The sequence below is a fragment of the Dictyostelium purpureum genome (genome assembly GCF_000190715.1).
Source record: "Dictyostelium purpureum unplaced genomic scaffold DICPUscaffold_399, whole genome shotgun sequence".
Lineage (NCBI taxonomy): Eukaryota > Evosea > Eumycetozoa > Dictyosteliales > Dictyosteliaceae > Dictyostelium > Dictyostelium purpureum.
In genome coordinates, this window is record NW_003519735.1 from 403 (window position 1) to 20,370 (window position 19,968).

The following is a 19,968-nucleotide window of genomic DNA, read 5'->3' on the forward strand; positions in this document are numbered from 1 at the left end:
GTGTGTGAAGTGATTTGGAAAAAAAAAAAAAAATTAGTTTTTGGTGTGGGTGTACTGAAATAAAACCCCAGTATCTTAGATGGTTTTTTTTATTATAATTTAACATATAAATTCAAAAAATTAAATAAATAAAATATTCAGAAAAAAAAAAAAAAAATAAAAAAAAAAAAATATTAATAATTTAAAAAAATAAAAAAATAAAATTGGAAAAAAGATTTTTTATAAATATTAGAAATAAAATTATTTTTTTTAAATTTCTTTTTTTTTTTCTTTTTTTTTTGTTTTTTTTTTAAAATAATAATTATTATAATTATAATTTTTTCATAATTTTTTTTTTATAAAGAAGAATAAAACTTACAAATTTCAATAGAAATATTATTTTTTTATGTATTTAAAATATATAGATATAAAGAATGATAATCAGATATTGAATAATAGTTAATAGTAATAATAATAATAACAATAATATAACATAGAATTAGTAATAGTAGCAAAATTTTTTTTCAATAAAAATTAAAAAAAAAAATATTAGTTTTTTTTTTTTTTTAAATATATATAAATAATAAAGATAGAAGTTCATAAATATAAAAAAAAATTCAAAATAATAATGAATGGTTTAAATATTAATAGTAATAATAAAACCAAGAATAATAGTAGTGGTATAGGGGTAATCGAAGAGAATGGATTGTTAATGAAGGATAGTAGCGAAGATGATTATAAGAATTTGTTACAAAATAGTCAAATTAGTATAAAGAGTAGCAGCATCAATGTCGAGGATGATGGAAATAAGAGGACACCATTTTTAGTGTTAGCATATTTGTATTTTATAGTTATTGCAAGTGTTTTAGGTACAGGTATTTTAGGTTTACCAGTAAAATTGTCACACAGTGGTTTCAAACCGTTTGTTGCCTCATATACGTTGTGTTTCTTTATGCAATTATTATCAATTTTCTTTTTGATTGAAGTTCTTCAAAGAATATATTCAATTATTAAGGCAAATTCAATTTTATCAACAAATAGTTTTTCTTCATCACCAATTGATGACAGATCTCGTAACGAAATTGATGTAGATAATACAGGTATACCAAAGAATAATATTCAGTTGGATATTTTAAATCATAATAGTGGTACTGCTGGAAGAAGGATTATTAACAGTAGCAGCGGAGTTTCACCAGATTTAAATAATGAAAATAATAATGATACAAGCGAACTATCAGAATCCACTGATATTAAAGCATCTTCAAATGGTGGCTCATCAATAAAATCATCCCCAACTTTAAATGATAGAAGCGAAGGGGATAACGACGAAGAAACAATGATGAATGAAAAATTAGAAAAAGAAAACAGAGAAGATAATGAAAATTTAATTCAAAAAGAAGAGCAAGAGGAGGAAACCAAACAAGCACATTCATCCACAGAAAAAGAAACCGAAACACCAAACCTTCATATTATTGGTTTGAAGTTCTTAGGTCCAATTTCATATGCTTTTTTTATATTTTCAGTTCTTTTACATTTGTAAGTAAATTATTTTAATATTATTTTTTTATTTTAAAATAAAATTTATTAATATAAAATTTTATTTTAGTTGTTCTGTATTGATTGGTTATGGTTTAGCAGGTTCAGAAGCATATGCCCAATTGTTTAGTATTGACCATTCCTTTTTAATTTTCCCAGTAATTTTATTGTTTACAATAATTGTAATTTTTGGTTCCAAATCTCTTGGCCGTATTATTACATTGTTTACTTTTGCAAAAGGAACCCTTTTAATGATAATTGTATTTATAACTGGCATCATTTCAAATCATGTACAAAATAACATCAGTAATGATTGGTCATATATCGGCAAGTCATTCTTAATTTCAACTGTAGCATTAGGTGGAGCAAGTAGTGTTTTACCAGTAGTATTCCCAAAAATAGTTTTCACCAAAAGAGAAATAAAGAAATGTTACACTGTTGCAGGCTCAGCTTTATTTACTGTTTATATTTTAAATATCATTTGGTGTTGGTTTTTACTTCAAATTATTCCTCAAGTTCCAAACCCCAATAACCCAGGTTTTCCATCTTTAGAGGAAGCAGCTATCCATGGTGAGATTGCCACCATTCCATTAATGAAGGTTGTATCTGAAAGTTTCCCACAGTTTCTTTGGATCGCTTATTTGGTCAATATCTTTATAGTTATATCCATCACTATCAGTTTCATCACAGTCGGTACTGGTTTCAAACATACACTCGACGGTTTTAGTATAACTTGGCGTAAAAAAAGTTTATCGAATTCTTATCATGAAGAAGAGGATGGTGACGAATTTTATAACAATACAAATAGCGGTAGTGGTCTCGGTAATGCCAATCCTATTACCCAGTCTCACGACGAAGACGATAACGATTTATTAGTTTTACCAGCATCTGTCCAAGATAGTATTAATGGCAGCAATAATAAATTATCAACCAAATTTAAAATAATGGTCGAAAGAATTAAATATAAAATAATTCATCAAACAAGAAAAGCAAAATTATGGATATATTCAAAAATTAATTTAGTAAATTCAAAAATCGACGATAAAGAAGGTCAATCAACAATGGAACAAAACTTTTCAGTTCGTTTCCCAATAAGAGAATTCATATTCTACATTGGTTTCTTTGGTTTCATTCTCTTGGTAGCTTTAATGAATCCAAAAGGTTTCTTACAAGTTATGGAATCAGGTACATCACTAGGTCTCAATTTACAATCAGGTACATTTATGGTAATGATGTTACAATTCGCTAGAAGTCATTATGGTCAATATTCTATTCCTTTACCTGTTCATAATTATATTTATAATTTACGTTATTTTGTTTTTGCATATTTTACATTTGCTGTATTATATGATTTTTATGTTATATTATTTTAAAATATAGTATATAATAATAAACTAAAACTAAAACTAAAATAAAATATTTTACAATAATGTAATTAAAAAAAAAAAAAAAAAAAATTATTTGATGGCTTTTTAAAAAGATATTTTTATAATAATAATTTTTTTTTCCATAAATTTATTTTTTTTATTTTTTTTATTTTATTTTTTTTTTTTCATTTTTATAAATTAAAACACACAATATATCTTTTTTTTTTTTTTTTATACATATAATTTTTTATAAACTATATATTTAATAAATAATCATGTCTAGTACCAAAAGTATAACATCCAAGTTTGAAAAGGTTTGTATGGTTTATTTTCTTTTATTTTTATATTGCAATTTCTTACATTTAAATTATATTTTTATATTATTATAGGAAATCGAAAAGCAAAAAGAAGGTTCTCTTGGTAAAAAAGAAAAAGTAAATAAATAAATAAATAATATTTAAATATACAATATTAAATACATACTAATAGTTTTCTTTTTCTTTATATTTAGGTTTGGGCACCTCATAAAGGTAAATTTTTTATTTAAAAAAAAGATACTTTTAAATTATAGTTTTATTAACCCTATATTTTTTATTTATTTAAAGATGATTCATATCAAAAACAAACAAAAACAACATTTAGCGGTAAACCAGCAGCAGGTCCACCACCACCAAAGAAATCAATTGATCAATTACCATAAAATAATTTATAATACTTTAAATTCTTAAAACAAGAAATAATAAATTTAGAATAATAATAAAAGAATGTAAATAATATTCAGTTTTAATAACATAGAAAAGAAAAAAAAATAAACTATTAGTTTTTTAGGTTAATAAAAAAAGAGAAACTTTATAGTTTTATTAATACAATAGAGTTAATTTATTTTGTTTATTTTATTTTTAAATTAATTTAACATAAAATCAATTTCAAAGCTATCTGATAATGGGAGTGATAAATTTGAAACAATAAGAGTTGTTTCAGTGACAGAGTCAAAGGTATTGATAGCATTACCATTGACCAAGACTTGTTTGACATTTGGTGAACCATAGATTTCAATATTATTGATGTTTAATTCAGAGGTACCGTTATAACCATTGGCAACAATTGATGATTGTAATTTGTAGACTGATGAAGTGGTACTAACGACATTAAATTCGATGAATGAGTATTCATTGTTTACATAGGTTTGGAGTGATGAACCATCATCAAGGAATAATTGACCTGAAGCTTGGAGTGATGAATCGAGGGCAACAATTAAAGTGAATGGTAATTTTCTAGCGATAGTAGTGGTGATTGGAATACCATTTGGTGGTGGTACATAGCCTGAAGTTGGTTGGGTTGGGATGATATTACCACCACGAAGATGAACATTAATCTTTTCAAATGGGGCATCTAAAGTAACAAAACCAGTTGATTCTACCAATGAGCCGTTTGCGCCATATTCATACCAAATATCATCTGGGAAATAAGCATTAACAGTTACGGCACCTTGTTCTAAAACTGGTGATACTAATAAACTAGTACCTACAAGGAATTGTTTATCGATTGAAACGGTGTTTGAATCGGTTGGGTATTCAAAGAACAATGGTCTAACGACTGGGTCACCTGATAAATGTGAGATGTGGAAGAGGGTGTAATAGAATGGTAATAAGGTTAATTTGGTATTGATTGATTTGATTGCAATATCAACAACTTGTTGACCCCAAACCCATGGTTCTTGTGGGATACTGAGGAAGCTATTATGAACTCTGGTGAATGGATAAAAGTTACCCAATTGAAGCCATCTGCCACAGAGCTCTGCGTTAGAGTTGCCATTGAAACCACAAATATCGGCACCAACTAATGGAATACCAAACATATTCATAGCAAGCATACCTGGAATTGAGAAGTAAAGGTCATTGTAACTACTTTCATTATCACCTAACCAATGGGCAAAGTGTCCACCTGTGCCTGGGAAAGTGCTTCTAGAGATAATGGTTGAACGAGTACCAAGAATTGATTGAGCGGCTATTTGAGTGGCCATACCTTCGGTGTAACCATAGATACTGTGTGAATTATAAACTAAGGTGTTATTATATTGAGTTGAAGTCATATTGATGGTCTTCATGTATAATGGTGATCCTCCTGGAATATATGGTGGATAGTTTGGATCAAATCCTGGCATTTTTTTATGATTATTGTTGAAACAATTACCATCACAAAAGTTACTAATTTCATTCATATCGATCCAAATACCATCAAATGGAACTATTTTGTGGAAATTAGCAAATTGTTCTGTCCAATACTCTGTAGCATTTGGATGGAGGAAATCTGGGAAAATAACATAACCTGGCCATACTGAACCAACTAATGGTGCATCTGTGCCACCTGCTTTAATATATGCACCTGAATTAACTAAATCGATATAAGATTGATAGGTTGGATCTGTGTTTGAAATACCTGGATCGACAATCATCATATAGTGTTGATTATTGGCATGAAGGGAGTCAACAAAAGCAGTAAAATCTTCTGCTGCAAAATTAACTGGATCTGTTGAAAAATCTCTATATTGGTCCATATAATCGATATCATTCCACATAGTTTCTAATGGAATACCAAATTTACTATAATTTGCAACAACTTGAGCAGTTTCTGCAATTGAATGATAACCCCAACGACAATTATGGAAACTAAAATAATATAAATAGTATTAGTATTTTTATTATTATCATCAATATCACTAAAATTAAAATAATTTTATTTACCCTAAACTCCAATAAGTTGGCATATGAGTTGTTCCAATAACTTGGGTATATTGTTGAATAACTGAATTTGGTGTTGGACCAGTAAAGAAGAAGAAATCGAAAATACCACCAACTACTTTATAAGTTAATGAATTTGAAGTAATTTGTACATCCATTGCATTGGAGTTTAATAAAAATACACCATTTGCATTACCGTTGGATGCAAGATTAAGATAAAAGGGATGTGAACCATAAAGATTAATATTTGGAGTACTGGCAGTACCTTGATCTTTTGCAAATAATGTGTAGGTAAAGTTATTTAATAATCTTAATTGTGATGTTCTTTCACCTAAACCATAAATATTTGGATTATTTTCACTAAATGATGTACTTAATTCTAAATAATAATCTGAATACTATAAAATCATCATAATGAAATTAATAAAAAGTTTAAAACATAAAATGAAACCTATATTTATTATACATACAATTAAACCATTAGTTGAACAATCAGCTGGTGGGGTGCTATTGAATAAAACTTCACCTGTTGAAATACGGGTAGCACTAAAGCCGAATGGTGCGTTTGTAAATTGGATTAAATAATCGGTGGTATCTGGATTAACTCCGACCAATTTATTAACGAATGGGACTATACAATAATAATATATTATATTAATATTAATATGAATTTAATTTATTTTTATTTTTTATTTTATTTTATTTTTAAAAAACCATAATTATATGATATGATACATACCCTCCCATCTTTGATTATTTGGATCGGTGATTCTAACTCTGAAAATTTGTTGGGTTTCAAAAGTTAATTGGAAATCTAAAGTTTTAATATCGTTACCATATGGTCCTGGTGAGATTAAATTAAGGGTTGCTTCATAACCATTTGCTGTTTTACTGACACCTTTTGTTGAATAGCCTGGGTATTTACATGCTTGATTTACAACTCTAGCATTACAACTGGACAATGTTAAATAAAATGCTATTAACAATACAATTAAATTCTTTATTACTTTCATTTTTAAACAATAATAACTTTTAATGATTAATAAAACTTAATTTATTATGTCAATTATTATTATTACCTAATTAATGAATATATATAAAAAAAAAAAAATTAAAAAAAATATTTTAAATTTTTAAAAAAAAATAAAATTTTAAATTTTAAAAAAAAAAAAATTAAAAAAATGATTTATTGGATTTTTTTATTTATTTTATAAGGTGGATGAAGGAAAAATATTCGGTAATTTGGTGTGTCCCAGAGATACACCATTTTCGAAAATAATTTACCAGTGGAAACAATACCAATATAAAATTATTATTTTTTTTAAATAAAATATTATTTCTTAAAAATCAAATGTTATCATTCGAATTGTATGCATTTTTATGATAATCGTTTCATATATGTTCGTTTTTTGTTTAATTTGTTCATTTTACCATTCACCCTTTTTTTTTTTTTTCAGTTAATAATAAATAAATAATTTATTTCAAAAATAATGTTTTTGTAAAAAAAAAACATAAGAAAAAACAAAATAAAAAAAATAGTGATGTTAAACAGTTACACTGTTATATCACCACTTTATAAAAATATCTTTTTATAAAATAATTCAATCATACTAAAATATTAATAATATTTATAATAACCATTTTAGAAACTTCCCTAAATAGCAGTTTTGTTTTTTTTTATATAAAATACAAATCTATTAGATCTTGTACATATTCATATTTAGAATATATAAAATCAACATTAAATTTATTTTTTTTGTATTAAAAGAGGTTTGGATTTTTTTATTTATTTTTATTTTTTTCTATATTTAAATTCACCCACCAATATGCCTTTTAAAAATGATTAATTTTTTTTTTTATTTATTTTATTTTATTTTATGGTTTAACCTTTATCTTTGTCCTTAGTATGGTTCTCATTGAGTTTCTGAATCATGTTAGATTGTTTGTTTTAGATAATTAAATATTAGGAATTAAAAAGATTTGTGATAGATAAATAAATAGTTTTAATTGAAAATAATAAAATATTTTAGTTTATTTTATTTAAAGAATAAAAGTGTTTCAAAGCTTTTTCGCATTTGGATATTTTAATATTATAAATTGGATGGATCGGTTCAACTATTTTGCTTTTTGGATCAATTGAAAAAGTATCTGAATTAATGGTTATTGGTGGTACAGTTTGTTCTTGTGTATTTGAATTCATTGTTGTAATAATATTGGGTATATCATTATGTTGTGCTAATGATATTCCCGATAAACTGTAGCATGTATGATAAAAATCTTTATTTCTTGTTGGATGATCGCTAAATCCACTGAAAATTTTATCATGTTGTTGGCAACATCTAATGGTATAATCTAATAACTTTGTTTGATCAAATAGTAATTTTTGATTATTGTTATTGTTATTATTATTATTATTATTATTATTATTATTTAATTGATCATAATAGTTTTGGACTATAATAAAAACAGCACCTTGCCAGTATGAATAGCATGTATCTACTAATTTATTTGTTCTACCTTGAAAACCACCATCCTCTGGTTGCCTAAATGTAATCCATCTCTATAATATGATATTGTTAATATTGGTACGAGATATTAATATATTTGATAAATAGATTTTTCCTTACATGTAATGAGTCCATATCAACTTTATTTAAACTATTCAAAATTGATAGTGCAGAAACAGCACAAAAAGTATAACCACCATGAGCTTCATTACCTGGGAAGGCACCAAAGCCACCTTCATAAGTTTGGCAAGATACCAAAAAATCTACAACGCCATCAATCAACTCATCAGACAAAATATTTAGCATGGATGCTACAGCGATTGCACAATAAGTAGTTCTAGAATCATATTCACCACCATCCTCACTTGTAAATGCACCATCTGAAGTTTTCATACGCATTAAAAATTTGTACATTTCTTCTCTATTGAAAACATTGTAGGCCTCTTCTGTACCAATGGTAAAAAGTGCGCTGGTTGCAGCGAATGTACTAACAACATGGCTTGTATGTGAATTACCACCACCAAATCCACCACCCAACTTATCGTTTTGTAGTATTTTAAAATAGTCACTTGCTCTTTTTGAAATATCTGGGTAATTATCCAATGCGTCTAACATATCCAAACCATGAAATATCCAAAATGATATCCACACTTTACTTGAATCTAATGACTGATGTGAAGCTGGTATAGTTTCTATACCTTTATATAAAAATTTGATAATTTTATCAGTTTCAATGTGTGATCTAAATATTAAAATTTAATTAAAATCTATTAATATCTCCACTTTTGTTTATTATTAGCTCTATATTCTGTTATAATTAAAAGACATACATTGCTTTTTTTGATTTTAATCTTTCTTTAATAGAATCAGTCATTCCATTTTGTGCTATAATTGTGGCTGTTAAATATTCTTGAATATCATTTGGATCATAACCTTCATCAGTGTCAATATCAATTTCTTCAATTGAAGAGGTCATCTTATTATTTTTATTATATTTGTTTCTTTTATTACAAAAAAAATTATGCGAATTATGTAATTTAAAAAATTTTTAAAAAAATTTTATTAAAATAAATTGAAAAATGAAAAAAAAAAATTAAAAAAAATTAAAAAAAGGGTTTTTTTTTCTTTTTTTAATAATTTTTAAAATATTATTTATAAAGGGCTATTTATACAAATATAATAAATAAACATTATTATTCTCTATATTCTATTTTTTAAAAGAATACTATTTTAATTTGATTTTATTTGATTTTTTTTTGAATTTTTCATTTTTCCCATTTTTTTTAATTTAGTTTATTTGTGCGCTTTATTTTTTTTTTATTTTTCATTTTTTTTTTAAAATTTTTTTTTTTTATTAAAATCATGTTATTGGTATAATTAAATTTAATAATGGATAAAGAATTAATTCCATGGGATAGAAGTATAGATATATATTATAAATTATTAAGCACATATGCACCAGTTGAAAAACAACAAAAAAGTGATGTAAACATTATGTCATGTTATTTTTCAAGCGATATTGTGGTACTTAGAGAAATCGTTAAAAAGATACTTTCTTCAATAAGACCCGATTGTTTCAAAGTTACAAATGTATTTCCAAAGACGAATCAGTTCCTAAATTTTAAAAACAATAAAAGCTTTGACCTTGATTCAGCTTTCAGGTATAGACTTGATGCAATGGGTAAAAATATTATTGATGACTGTGATCAAGCAATTTTAGTAATTGACCATTTATCAAGAATCTACGATAGTCATATATTCTCTAAAAATTCTTTACCCACTTTCAAATCATTAGAAACATTGGTTACAAAGTATGGTTACAAGATAAGCCATCGTCGTTTCATTGCGACTGAATGGTATGCATTTTTACAGCAATTTAAAAAAGAATGTGGTGGTTCAAAAGATTTTAGATTAGATGGTGAAGAAGTGTCAAAGAATAACTCGCCAGATCTTATAGGGTTGTTTTCTTTTATTCATGGTGTCCATACTAATCAAAGTGAAGAAGAAATCAAAATTTCTAATATTTTTTCAATTTTCCCATTTTTAGATTTAGAACAAGATAATGGTTCCATTATTCAATTTAAACCACAGGACGAACAGTTTGAAGATTATGATGAACAAGAATCTTTATCAATAGAATTCCCAAAAGAAACAACAACCACCACAATCAGTACTCCCACAAATAAAACTAAAAATTCACCAATAGTATTACCAATATATACACGATCTCGGCCAAATACAAAATCAATTGAAACACCATCGTCATTAAATAAAGAAACAACAGAAATAACCACATCAACACCATCTTATATTAGAATAAAGGATATAATGCAAATAACCACTACCAATGCAACTGCAACACCAATACCAACTCAAAAGGCAACAAAAGTACAAGATAAAAATATTGAATCAATACCTATTACTACCCCGCAATTAGATAAAAAAAGAAAAGCTATCGAACCAACACCCAGAATCAGTACAAGGAAAACGAATAGTCTTCAACATGTTAGAGTTAACAGTTTATCTTTAAAAACAAACAACGATGCTATTGAAAGTGGTGAACAAGAAAAAAAGAAATTAAAACACGATTCTATGGTAGTATTTTGTGATAGTGACGACAGTGACAACGAGAAAAGCTTTAATGGAAAGCCTCCAGTATCATCAAAACCAGCATCAAAACCAGCATCAGCATTGCCAATAGCACTGTCATTACCAATTTTAGTTGACGATGAGAAAACAGACATTATAATTTCGGATAAAATTAAAAATATTTTTACAAGTATTGACAAAAGTGTTTCAAATGCATCTGATGTTAAATCTTTATTTAATATGCTCCAAAAAAAAATATACGACAGTCAATCGTTATATTCATTGCTTTTAAAGAACAAATCCCGAGACTCTGTCATCCTAACCAATGAAACCCTCGAATTAGCAGAAGCCATTGACTATGATGAAATACATTTAGAACTACTCACAGATGAAGTTTATAATATGGCATCAGTATTTTTAATTAGCAAAAACAAAAATATAATTGTTCCAACTATAGTTGATACAGATAAACTAGGATTTCTATGGATCCCAATTGTCGATGGCAAAGTTTCAACATCTCTTTATATAGTACCAAACGAAACCATCCTTGATACATCAAAGGTTAAAGCAATCACAAAATTTATTCAAATGATAATTTCTCTTGCCGATATTGTCTCCTTTTTAAAAAATCAAAGAATAGAACTACCCCTTTTTAAAAGTGTATGCTCTGATTTATCAATGGAACTAGACACTATAATTTTAAGAATTGAAGATCTTGAAAATCAAATAGAACAACAAATTCATAAATATCACTCATTTAGATCTAGAATGGCAAATACTGAGTCTTTAAACGAGCAATCAGTTGCTTTAATAACAAGCGAAAAAGAAAAAATCAATCAAATTAGAAGCTTTGTAGACTCCCATCATTATATTAATTTTTCAAGGTCTCAAGATCCATGCCTATCATTGGTAGACACTAGATTATCAACATTGGTCTTAGAATATAACCCAAGCACGATCCAACATATAGCTGGTTTTTTTGATTTATGTAGTTTAATGGTTTCAAAAACAGATATTTCAGGGTTCAATTTACAAATAGCCTCAATCATGTCATCATTCTTACCAACCAACATTAAAAATCTTTCATTTGAAAGAGAGACTGCATTAAAGGAAAAACTTGCAATGACATTTTCAAACAGTACTGTTCTAAATGAAACCTTTAGGATTCAAAACGTAAAAAGTGTTAAAAGATATTTAACAATTTCTGTAACTAATAAAACCTTCAATGCATGCAGAATTTTTGCCTTTAGTGATGTCAAAAAGGGATTCTCAATTTCAAATTTGAGAAATATATTCAAAGAGAACACAAAGTCATATTCTAGATATATCGAGTATTTCAATGGAACCCACGAAATATTTGCTTTTTTTGCCGCACCATGTATCTTTAAAATTACCAACATCCAGTATTCAGCACCAGAAATAGTCTCTGACAGATTGTTAAGTAGAAAGATCAAATCATTCACATTTAGAAATCTTTCCCCAATCTTAGTTGATATTAAAGTAGGTCAAGAAATTATAACATCCGTTAAACCCGATACCACTCAAAACGTTCAAATTGAATCAAATGAATTTGAATTTACTGTTTCATGTATGAAATTTAGCTTTGGTACAACAATCATCTCAAAAAATAGATTAAACCTTTTGACCGATAAAGAAACTGAAATTAATAATCGTAAAAATATTTTATTGGATAAGATTAACAAATGCGAAGAATTAAAAAAGAAATTTATTAAAGAATTAGATAAAAAACAAATCCCAATATTTGATAACTTTTTGTTGATACCATATTTAAATAATAATAATTAAAAAAAAAAATCAAACTTTCATTTCAATAATATAATAATCATTTTAATTAATCATTTTATATTATATGTACAAATAAATAAAAAAGAAATAAATAATAAAAATAAAAAGAATGTTATAATTTGTTTTAAAATTTCTGAATTTTTTTATTGTTTCAATTGCTATTGCTGCTATTGTCATTCTTATTCATGATACTACAGTATACTATATATCTCGGGCACTGTATATTTTACCAGTATAATTTATTAAAATAAATGTTCGAATATAATTTTCATTCTAACTTACTTGATATTATGCCATATTTAAAGTTTTTAATAAAAAAACCTTAATTAAGGTTATAATATAAAAAATATTATTTATAAAAGAACATAGGCCAACTTTATTGAAAACACTGTTCAATAAAAACATCAATTTTTGTTGAACAATATAAAGATATTATTTATTACCAATTAATTCTGAATCGAATCATATATTGTTTTCAATATCGTATTGAGAATACAATTAAAACTAATCAAAAAATCCTGAATAACATTGTGTAATCTTGTCAAAGCTTTATAAAAATAAGATTTTTTTTTATGTTTGATTAAATCCCGGTTTGATAAAACCTTCACACATAGATTCCTTTTAAAATTATGAACCAAACGGCTTAGTTACTTTTTTAAATTAATTCAATTTTGATATATAAAAATAAAAAATAGTTATATTGATAAACTATAAAATTTAAAAAAAAAAAAAAAAAAAATTTTTAAAAAAAAAATATATGCCGGATATATAAAATAAAAAAAAAAAAAAATAAAAAAAAAAAAAAGTTTAGTATTTTTTTATATTTTCTAAACAGTACAGCTTAGTACCATTTTAGTGATTCTAATTAAACTTTTACCAATTTATGTATTTAATAATACAGTTTCTAGATGTACTACTTTTATTCGATCCCCTATTTGTTTTTAATAAAAACAATATACAAAAGTTATTATAATATAAAAAAAAACTTAGTTTTTTTATGAAAAAATGAATGTTTTTTTTAAAGACTGTAACTGCGATAAATATCGATTATACGAATCGATAGATAATTAAAATATGAGTATAATGATATAAGTTTTATAATACCGTATTTTTGTTTGTTCAAATTTTTTTGACTTTTAAATTTGAATATAACATAATTACATATAAATTTTTTTTTTTTTTTTCAAAGATTGTGATAATCCCCCTATTCAATGAAACCTTTTAATAATAGACTCTTATAACAATTAAAGTTTAAATACAAAGTTTGGCTTTGTCAATCCTTATTTTAACATACATCTAAAATGTAATTTTTATAGAAAAATGTCTGACACTAAAAATTCGAATAATGATAATAGAAAATATATAAAATTTTAAATTCCTTAAACAAAATCTATATGGATGATCATAACTCGTTGAGATGTATCTATTTATACTTGTTTCGATGATTAAATTCAGCGTCTAAGATTTATCTTTTTTTTTTTTTTTTTATTATGTACTATTATTAATAAATTATTTATTATAAAAAATTTTATTACTGAATCTAAAATAAGTTGTGCATTAATACTTTAAATCAGTAAAATAACACATTCCAAAAAGTTTCATTAGACAAGATCAAAAATTAATAAAGATATAAAACTTATTACCTTATCTTCATATTAAAAAAAGTATTGAATATATTATAAGTAAAACTCATAAAGCAACTTAATAAAAGCATACAATATTGACTGAATATGGCATAAAGAGTCTTAATATAAAGTATGAAAGAAGAATACTTTTATTTCTAAAAATACTATTTGATTTTTAAAATGATTTGAATTTCATATTGAATATAAAATATATAAAATATATATATATAGAAAATGAATAAATTTCAACAAATTGGTAAAAAATTTTGGAAAGCTAAAAGACTTGATCTTTTGGAATGGGTATATGATAATAGATATAAAATTAATTCAATTGTATCTGGCCCGGTAAGATATAGTAATATATTTGCAAATGAACAATTTATGAGATGTTTAGAGAGTAAATAAACATTTAACAATCTTTAATAATTAATATATATATATTAAAATATATATATATTATCTATTAACAATCATTTGATAATATCCAAATAATATTATAATATATAATAACTAAATTTTTAAAAAATTAATTATAAAGTTATATATTGTAAAATTATTTTTTCATTATCAAACTTAATTTTTGTTGAACAATATAAAGATATTATTTATTACCAATTAATTCTGAATCGAATCATATATTGTTTTCAATATCGTATTGAGAATACAATTAAAACTAATCAAAAAATCCTGAATAACATTGTGTAATCTTGTCAAAGCTTTATAAAAATAAGATTTTTTTTTATGTTTGATTAAATCCCGGTTTGATAAAACCTTCACACATAGATTCCTTTTAAAATTATGAACCAAACGGCTTAGTTACTTTTTTAAATTAATTCAATTTTGATATATAAAAATAAAAAATAGTTATATTGATAAACTATAAAATTTAAAAAAAAAAAAAAAAAAAATTTTTAAAAAAAAAATATATGCCGGATATATAAAATAAAAAAAAAAAAAAATAAAAAAAAAAAAAAGTTTAGTATTTTTTTATATTTTCTAAACAGTACAGCTTAGTACCATTTTAGTGATTCTAATTAAACTTTTACCAATTTATGTATTTAATAATACAGTTTCTAGATGTACTACTTTTATTCGATCCCCTATTTGTTTTTAATAAAAACAATATACAAAAGTTATTATAATATAAAAAAAAACTTAGTTTTTTTATGAAAAAATGAATGTTTTTTTTAAAGACTGTAACTGCGATAAATATCGATTATACGAATCGATAGATAATTAAAATATGAGTATAATGATATAAGTTTTATAATACCGTATTTTTGTTTGTTCAAATTTTTTTGACTTTTAAATTTGAATATAACATAATTACATATAAATTTTTTTTTTTTTTTTCAAAGATTGTGATAATCCCCCTATTCAATGAAACCTTTTAATAATAGACTCTTATAACAATTAAAGTTTAAATACAAAGTTTGGCTTTGTCAATCCTTATTTTAACATACATCTAAAATGTAATTTTTATAGAAAAATGTCTGACACTAAAAATTCGAATAATGATAATAGAAAATATATAAAATTTTAAATTCCTTAAACAAAATCTATATGGATGATCATAACTCGTTGAGATGTATCTATTTATACTTGTTTCGATGATTAAATTCAGCGTCTAAGATTTATCTTTTTTTTTTTTTTTTTATTATGTACTATTATTAATAAATTATTTATTATAAAAAATTTTATTACTGAATCTAAAATAAGTTGTGCATTAATACTTTAAATCAGTAAAATAACACATTCCAAAAAGTTTCATTAGACAAGATCAAAAATTAATAAAGATATAAAACTTATTACCTTATCTTCATATTAAAAAAAGTATTGAATATATTATAAGTAAAACTCATAAAGCAACTTAATAAAAGCATACAATATTGACTGAATATGGCATAAAGAGTCTTAATATAAAGTATGAAAGAAGAATACTTTTATTTCTAAAAATACTATTTGATTTTTAAAATGATTTGAATTTCATATTGAATATAAAATATATAAAATATATATATATAGAAAATGAATAAATTTCAACAAATTGGTAAAAAATTTTGGAAAGCTAAAAGACTTGATCTTTTGGAATGGGTATATGATAATAGATATAAAATTAATTCAATTGTATCTGGCCCGGTAAGATATAGTAATATATTTGCAAATGAACAATTTATGAGATGTTTAGAGAGTAAATAAACATTTAACAATCTTTAATAATTAATATATATATATTAAAATATATATATATTATCTATTAACAATCATTTGATAATATCCAAATAATATTATAATATATAATAACTAAATTTTTAAAAAATTAATTATAAAGTTATATATTGTAAAATTATTTTTTCATTATCAAACTTAATTTTTGTTGAACAATATAAAGATATTATTTATTACCAATTAATTCTGAATCGAATCATATATTGTTTTCAATATCGTATTGAGAATACAATTAAAACTAATCAAAAAATCCTGAATAACATTGTGTAATCTTGTCAAAGCTTTATAAAAATAAGATTTTTTTTTATGTTTGATTAAATCCCGGTTTGATAAAACCTTCACACATAGATTCCTTTTAAAATTACGAATTTTACCCAATTTTTTTAATCATTTCAGTGAGCAAAAAAATTATTAATAAAGTATAATTATTAAAATAATAAATTAAATAAATAAGTAAATAAACTATTTATAAAAGAACTTTCTTTTTTTATTTTCACTTTTTTTTTTTTTTTAATTTTTTTGAATATCTTTAGTTACACTTTTAAACTGAACTGATTTTTTAAAACTGAAAATCTTGAAAAAGTGATAAGCACTAAAACAACAACAACCAAGAGCACTTAAAACAACACCAACAATATGTAAAGGTGATGAAACAAATGATCCTGAAATAATATTAATAAATTCTTGTGGGATGCTTTAATAAAAAAAAATTTCAAAATTAATATTAACCCATTTTTCAAAATACCGCTATCTATAAAATATACTTACATTTGGAGTTGACTGATAATACCAACGGTAGTAGAGTACATACTCTTACTTAACCAAACGGTGCAAGTTTGATAAACCATTGTAATAAAAATACCAGAGATTAAAAGAAATAAGACATGAGTTGGTAATTCTGGTAATACTTTAAATCCATTAACCTTGTCAATGAAAAACATTGGAATTGCAATTGCTATTGAACCTTGTACAACTTTAAATAATGAGATCTAAATTTAAAAATAAAAAATTAAAAAAATTAATTTTAACTGTTTTTTTTTTTATGCAGATAAATATTATATCACCACCTACCTCTATTACTGTAATGGTTTCATCTATTCTATATAAATATGTACAAGCCCATTTCAAAACTACAATTGTTAAACTTTCAAAGAATGAAGATAATAAATTAATTATAATTGATTTTGCAGTACCCTCACCTTCTTTTGCAAAAACCAAGGATACTAATAATGTACCTGCTAATAATAATCCAATACTAAAATATTCAAAAATTGATGGTTTCTCTTTATTAATTAAAATTGAGAATAATACTACCCAAATAATCTATATTTATATAATTAAACTAATTAATATGTGTTGTGAAAATATGAATAAATAAATAACTAAATACTTACATTTGTGGATTTAATGACAACATGGTAATCAACTGGTACCATTTGAATTGCAAGATTTGTTAATATCATAACAAGAGCAAAACATAATGATACTGGTATCATAATTAAACTATAATTAAAAAAAAGAGGGTGGTTAATAAGAGTTTATAAATTTTTAATATTATTTATAATGTGCATTATTATAAATATATAATAATCAGAATCTATTTTAAAAGAGTATATGATTTTTTTTATTAACTATAATTATTATTATTATAATATACTATTTCGAAAAAAAAAGAATGCAGTGAGGAGGATATTGAGTAATTATCATAAAAAAACAATATATTAAAATTGAATTATTAATATCAAAAAAAGAATAGTCTTGCTATCAAAAAATAATTCCAATGGACATCTGTATGGAATGTTTTTCTATATATACACAAATATAACCATTATCTTTGATTATTTTGCACCTGTATAGAAAATAAACACTCTGTTATATTAATATTTTCTTGAAAGCACCATTAACTTTACACATGACACTAAATATATCCAACTTTAACTGTTATATAATTATGCTGTATACCCTTAATCCTCTATCTCCCAATCTTTTTTTCCTAAAATAAAAATCCTTCTATTTATAATCATCATTATTATTTTTATTGCTATTATTATTATTATTCTAAATTGTTATAGTTGTCATTATTATTTACCTTTTTTGTATGAAATTTTTATCAAAGAAATAACTTTTTTGTACCAAATCATTCTTTTGGTATCTATACTGAATTAAATTGAAAATTAATAAAATTGTAACAGCACCTAATGTTTGAAAGAAACTTGATGTTAATGGAAATGGATATGGCCCTAAAATCGCTTTATTTAAAAATGGTAATCCAACCGCAATCTAAATTTATTATTGTTATATTGTGTTGTGTTAATAATTAATGAATGTAGATAAAAACAAATGAATTAAAAAAAAAACAACTTACTGATAGATAAACTAAAGATAAAAAAACAAATAACGAGTGGTATATAAAAAATTGGAAAAAAGGTGTATTAAGACAACCTTTTTTTTCGTTTAAACTTTTATGTTGATTTATTAAACTTTGGTATTCATCTATGCTATTATCTTGACCTGCACCAATACCATTATATTGTTCAAAACTACTATGATTATTACTATTACTATTTATATTGTGAATATCGGTATTATAATAATATTTATTATTGTTATTATTTGTATTATCTATATCGTTTCCAATATTACTATCAATATTATCATTACTGTTATTATTATTATTATTATTTTCTAAATCCATTTTATTATATATAATTTTTTTTTTCCCCGACTCCTTTATATTGTGCTAAATATTCGGTTAGTGATTAACACTACATATAAATATTTATTAATAATAACTATTATATATGTATGTAAGTTAGTAACCCACTTTATAAACCAATATTATTAGTACACATATATATATCTTTTTAATGAAATAAAAATGTTTTATAGATGATTTAAAAAAAAAAATGGTTTATAAAAAAATTAAAATAATTATTTTAATAAAAAAAAAATAAAAAAAAAAAATTATCAAAAAAAAAAGATTTTTTTTTTTTTTTGTTAAATAATAAAGATCCTAATTATTTATTTTATTAAATCCTAATAAATAATATTTCATACCTATCACTAAACCAGGATCAATATACACCAAAAAATTAATAAAAAAAAAATGAAAAAATGAAAAAATGAAATATAATAAAAAATAAAAAATAAATAAGAAAAATAAAAAAAATAAAAAAAATAAACAATCAAAAATTTTATTCAAAATAAAATGAAAAAGGTTATTAATTAAAAAAATAATCAAAATAAAAAAAAATAAAATGAAAAAGTTATTTTTAAACGGATAAAATTAATATTTTTTTAACACTCGTGTGTGTTAATATTTTAATTAATTTACATTCATTTTTTTCTATTTTAATTAATTTACATATATTTTTTTCTTTATTTATTTTTTTATGTATCAAAAAGGATATTGCATAGGTAGTAATTACATTGCAAAAGTTTAGAAATTAAGACAAGTTTTTTTAGAAAATAATTTATTTTATTTTTTATTTTTTTTTATTTTTTATTTTTTTACTATTTTTTTTTTAATTTTTTTTATTAAAACTAATTTTTTTTTTTTTTTTCTTTTTCTTTTTTTTTTACTCTAAAA

The 19,968-nt window shown here is 23.6% G+C and overlaps 8 protein-coding genes across 8 annotated transcripts; 5 read left to right on the top strand and 3 right to left on the bottom strand.

The window, feature by feature from the left end:
* Positions 1-784: 784 nt before the first annotated feature.
* DICPUDRAFT_6061 (uncharacterized protein) lies at positions 785-2,888 on the top strand (the record flags this gene model as incomplete). Its single annotated transcript, XM_003293094.2, has 2 exons — positions 785-1,515; positions 1,586-2,888. Coding segments are annotated over 2 exons (2,034 nt in total), but the record flags the coding sequence as incomplete, so codon positions are not given.
* A 269-nt stretch (positions 2,889-3,157) lies between these two features.
* DICPUDRAFT_157943 (uncharacterized protein) lies at positions 3,158-3,582 on the top strand (the record flags this gene model as incomplete). The annotated part of the gene is made up of 4 exons (XM_003293095.1): positions 3,158-3,196; positions 3,272-3,316; positions 3,394-3,412; positions 3,488-3,582. The coding sequence occupies 4 exons, from the start codon at positions 3,158-3,160 to the stop codon at positions 3,580-3,582; spliced, it is 198 nt and encodes a 65-aa protein (XP_003293143.1).
* Positions 3,583-3,786: 204 nt separating this feature from the next.
* Positions 3,787-6,636, bottom strand: DICPUDRAFT_157944 (uncharacterized protein; the record flags this gene model as incomplete). The annotated part of the gene is made up of 4 exons (XM_003293102.1): positions 3,787-5,551; positions 5,627-6,021; positions 6,094-6,254; positions 6,363-6,636. 4 exons carry the CDS (start codon positions 6,634-6,636, stop codon positions 3,787-3,789), a joined length of 2,595 nt encoding a protein of 864 aa, XP_003293150.1.
* Positions 6,637-7,649: 1,013 nt separating this feature from the next.
* Positions 7,650-9,106, bottom strand: DICPUDRAFT_41593 (uncharacterized protein; the record flags this gene model as incomplete). The annotated part of the gene is made up of 3 exons (XM_003293103.1): positions 7,650-8,183; positions 8,251-8,872; positions 8,961-9,106. 3 exons carry the CDS (start codon positions 9,104-9,106, stop codon positions 7,650-7,652), a joined length of 1,302 nt encoding a protein of 433 aa, XP_003293151.1.
* Positions 9,107-9,525: 419 nt separating this feature from the next.
* On the top strand, positions 9,526-12,465 carry DICPUDRAFT_4908 (uncharacterized protein; the record flags this gene model as incomplete). The annotated part of the gene is made up of 3 exons (XM_003293096.1): positions 9,526-10,195; positions 10,337-10,684; positions 10,853-12,465. Coding segments are annotated over 3 exons (2,631 nt in total), but the record flags the coding sequence as incomplete, so codon positions are not given.
* A 1,919-nt stretch (positions 12,466-14,384) lies between these two features.
* Positions 14,385-14,555, top strand: DICPUDRAFT_157947 (uncharacterized protein; the record flags this gene model as incomplete). Its single annotated transcript, XM_003293097.1, has 1 exon — positions 14,385-14,555. One exon carries the CDS (start codon positions 14,385-14,387, stop codon positions 14,553-14,555), a length of 171 nt encoding a protein of 56 aa, XP_003293145.1.
* Positions 14,556-16,178: 1,623 nt separating this feature from the next.
* Positions 16,179-16,349, top strand: DICPUDRAFT_157948 (uncharacterized protein; the record flags this gene model as incomplete). The annotated part of the gene is made up of 1 exon (XM_003293098.1): positions 16,179-16,349. One exon carries the CDS (start codon positions 16,179-16,181, stop codon positions 16,347-16,349), a length of 171 nt encoding a protein of 56 aa, XP_003293146.1.
* Positions 16,350-16,889: 540 nt separating this feature from the next.
* On the bottom strand, positions 16,890-19,074 carry DICPUDRAFT_157949 (uncharacterized protein; the record flags this gene model as incomplete). The annotated part of the gene is made up of 6 exons (XM_003293104.1): positions 16,890-17,073; positions 17,148-17,368; positions 17,451-17,702; positions 17,774-17,882; positions 18,469-18,628; positions 18,891-19,074. The coding sequence occupies 6 exons, from the start codon at positions 19,072-19,074 to the stop codon at positions 16,890-16,892; spliced, it is 1,110 nt and encodes a 369-aa protein (XP_003293152.1).
* Between the last annotated feature and the right edge of the window lie 894 nt (positions 19,075-19,968).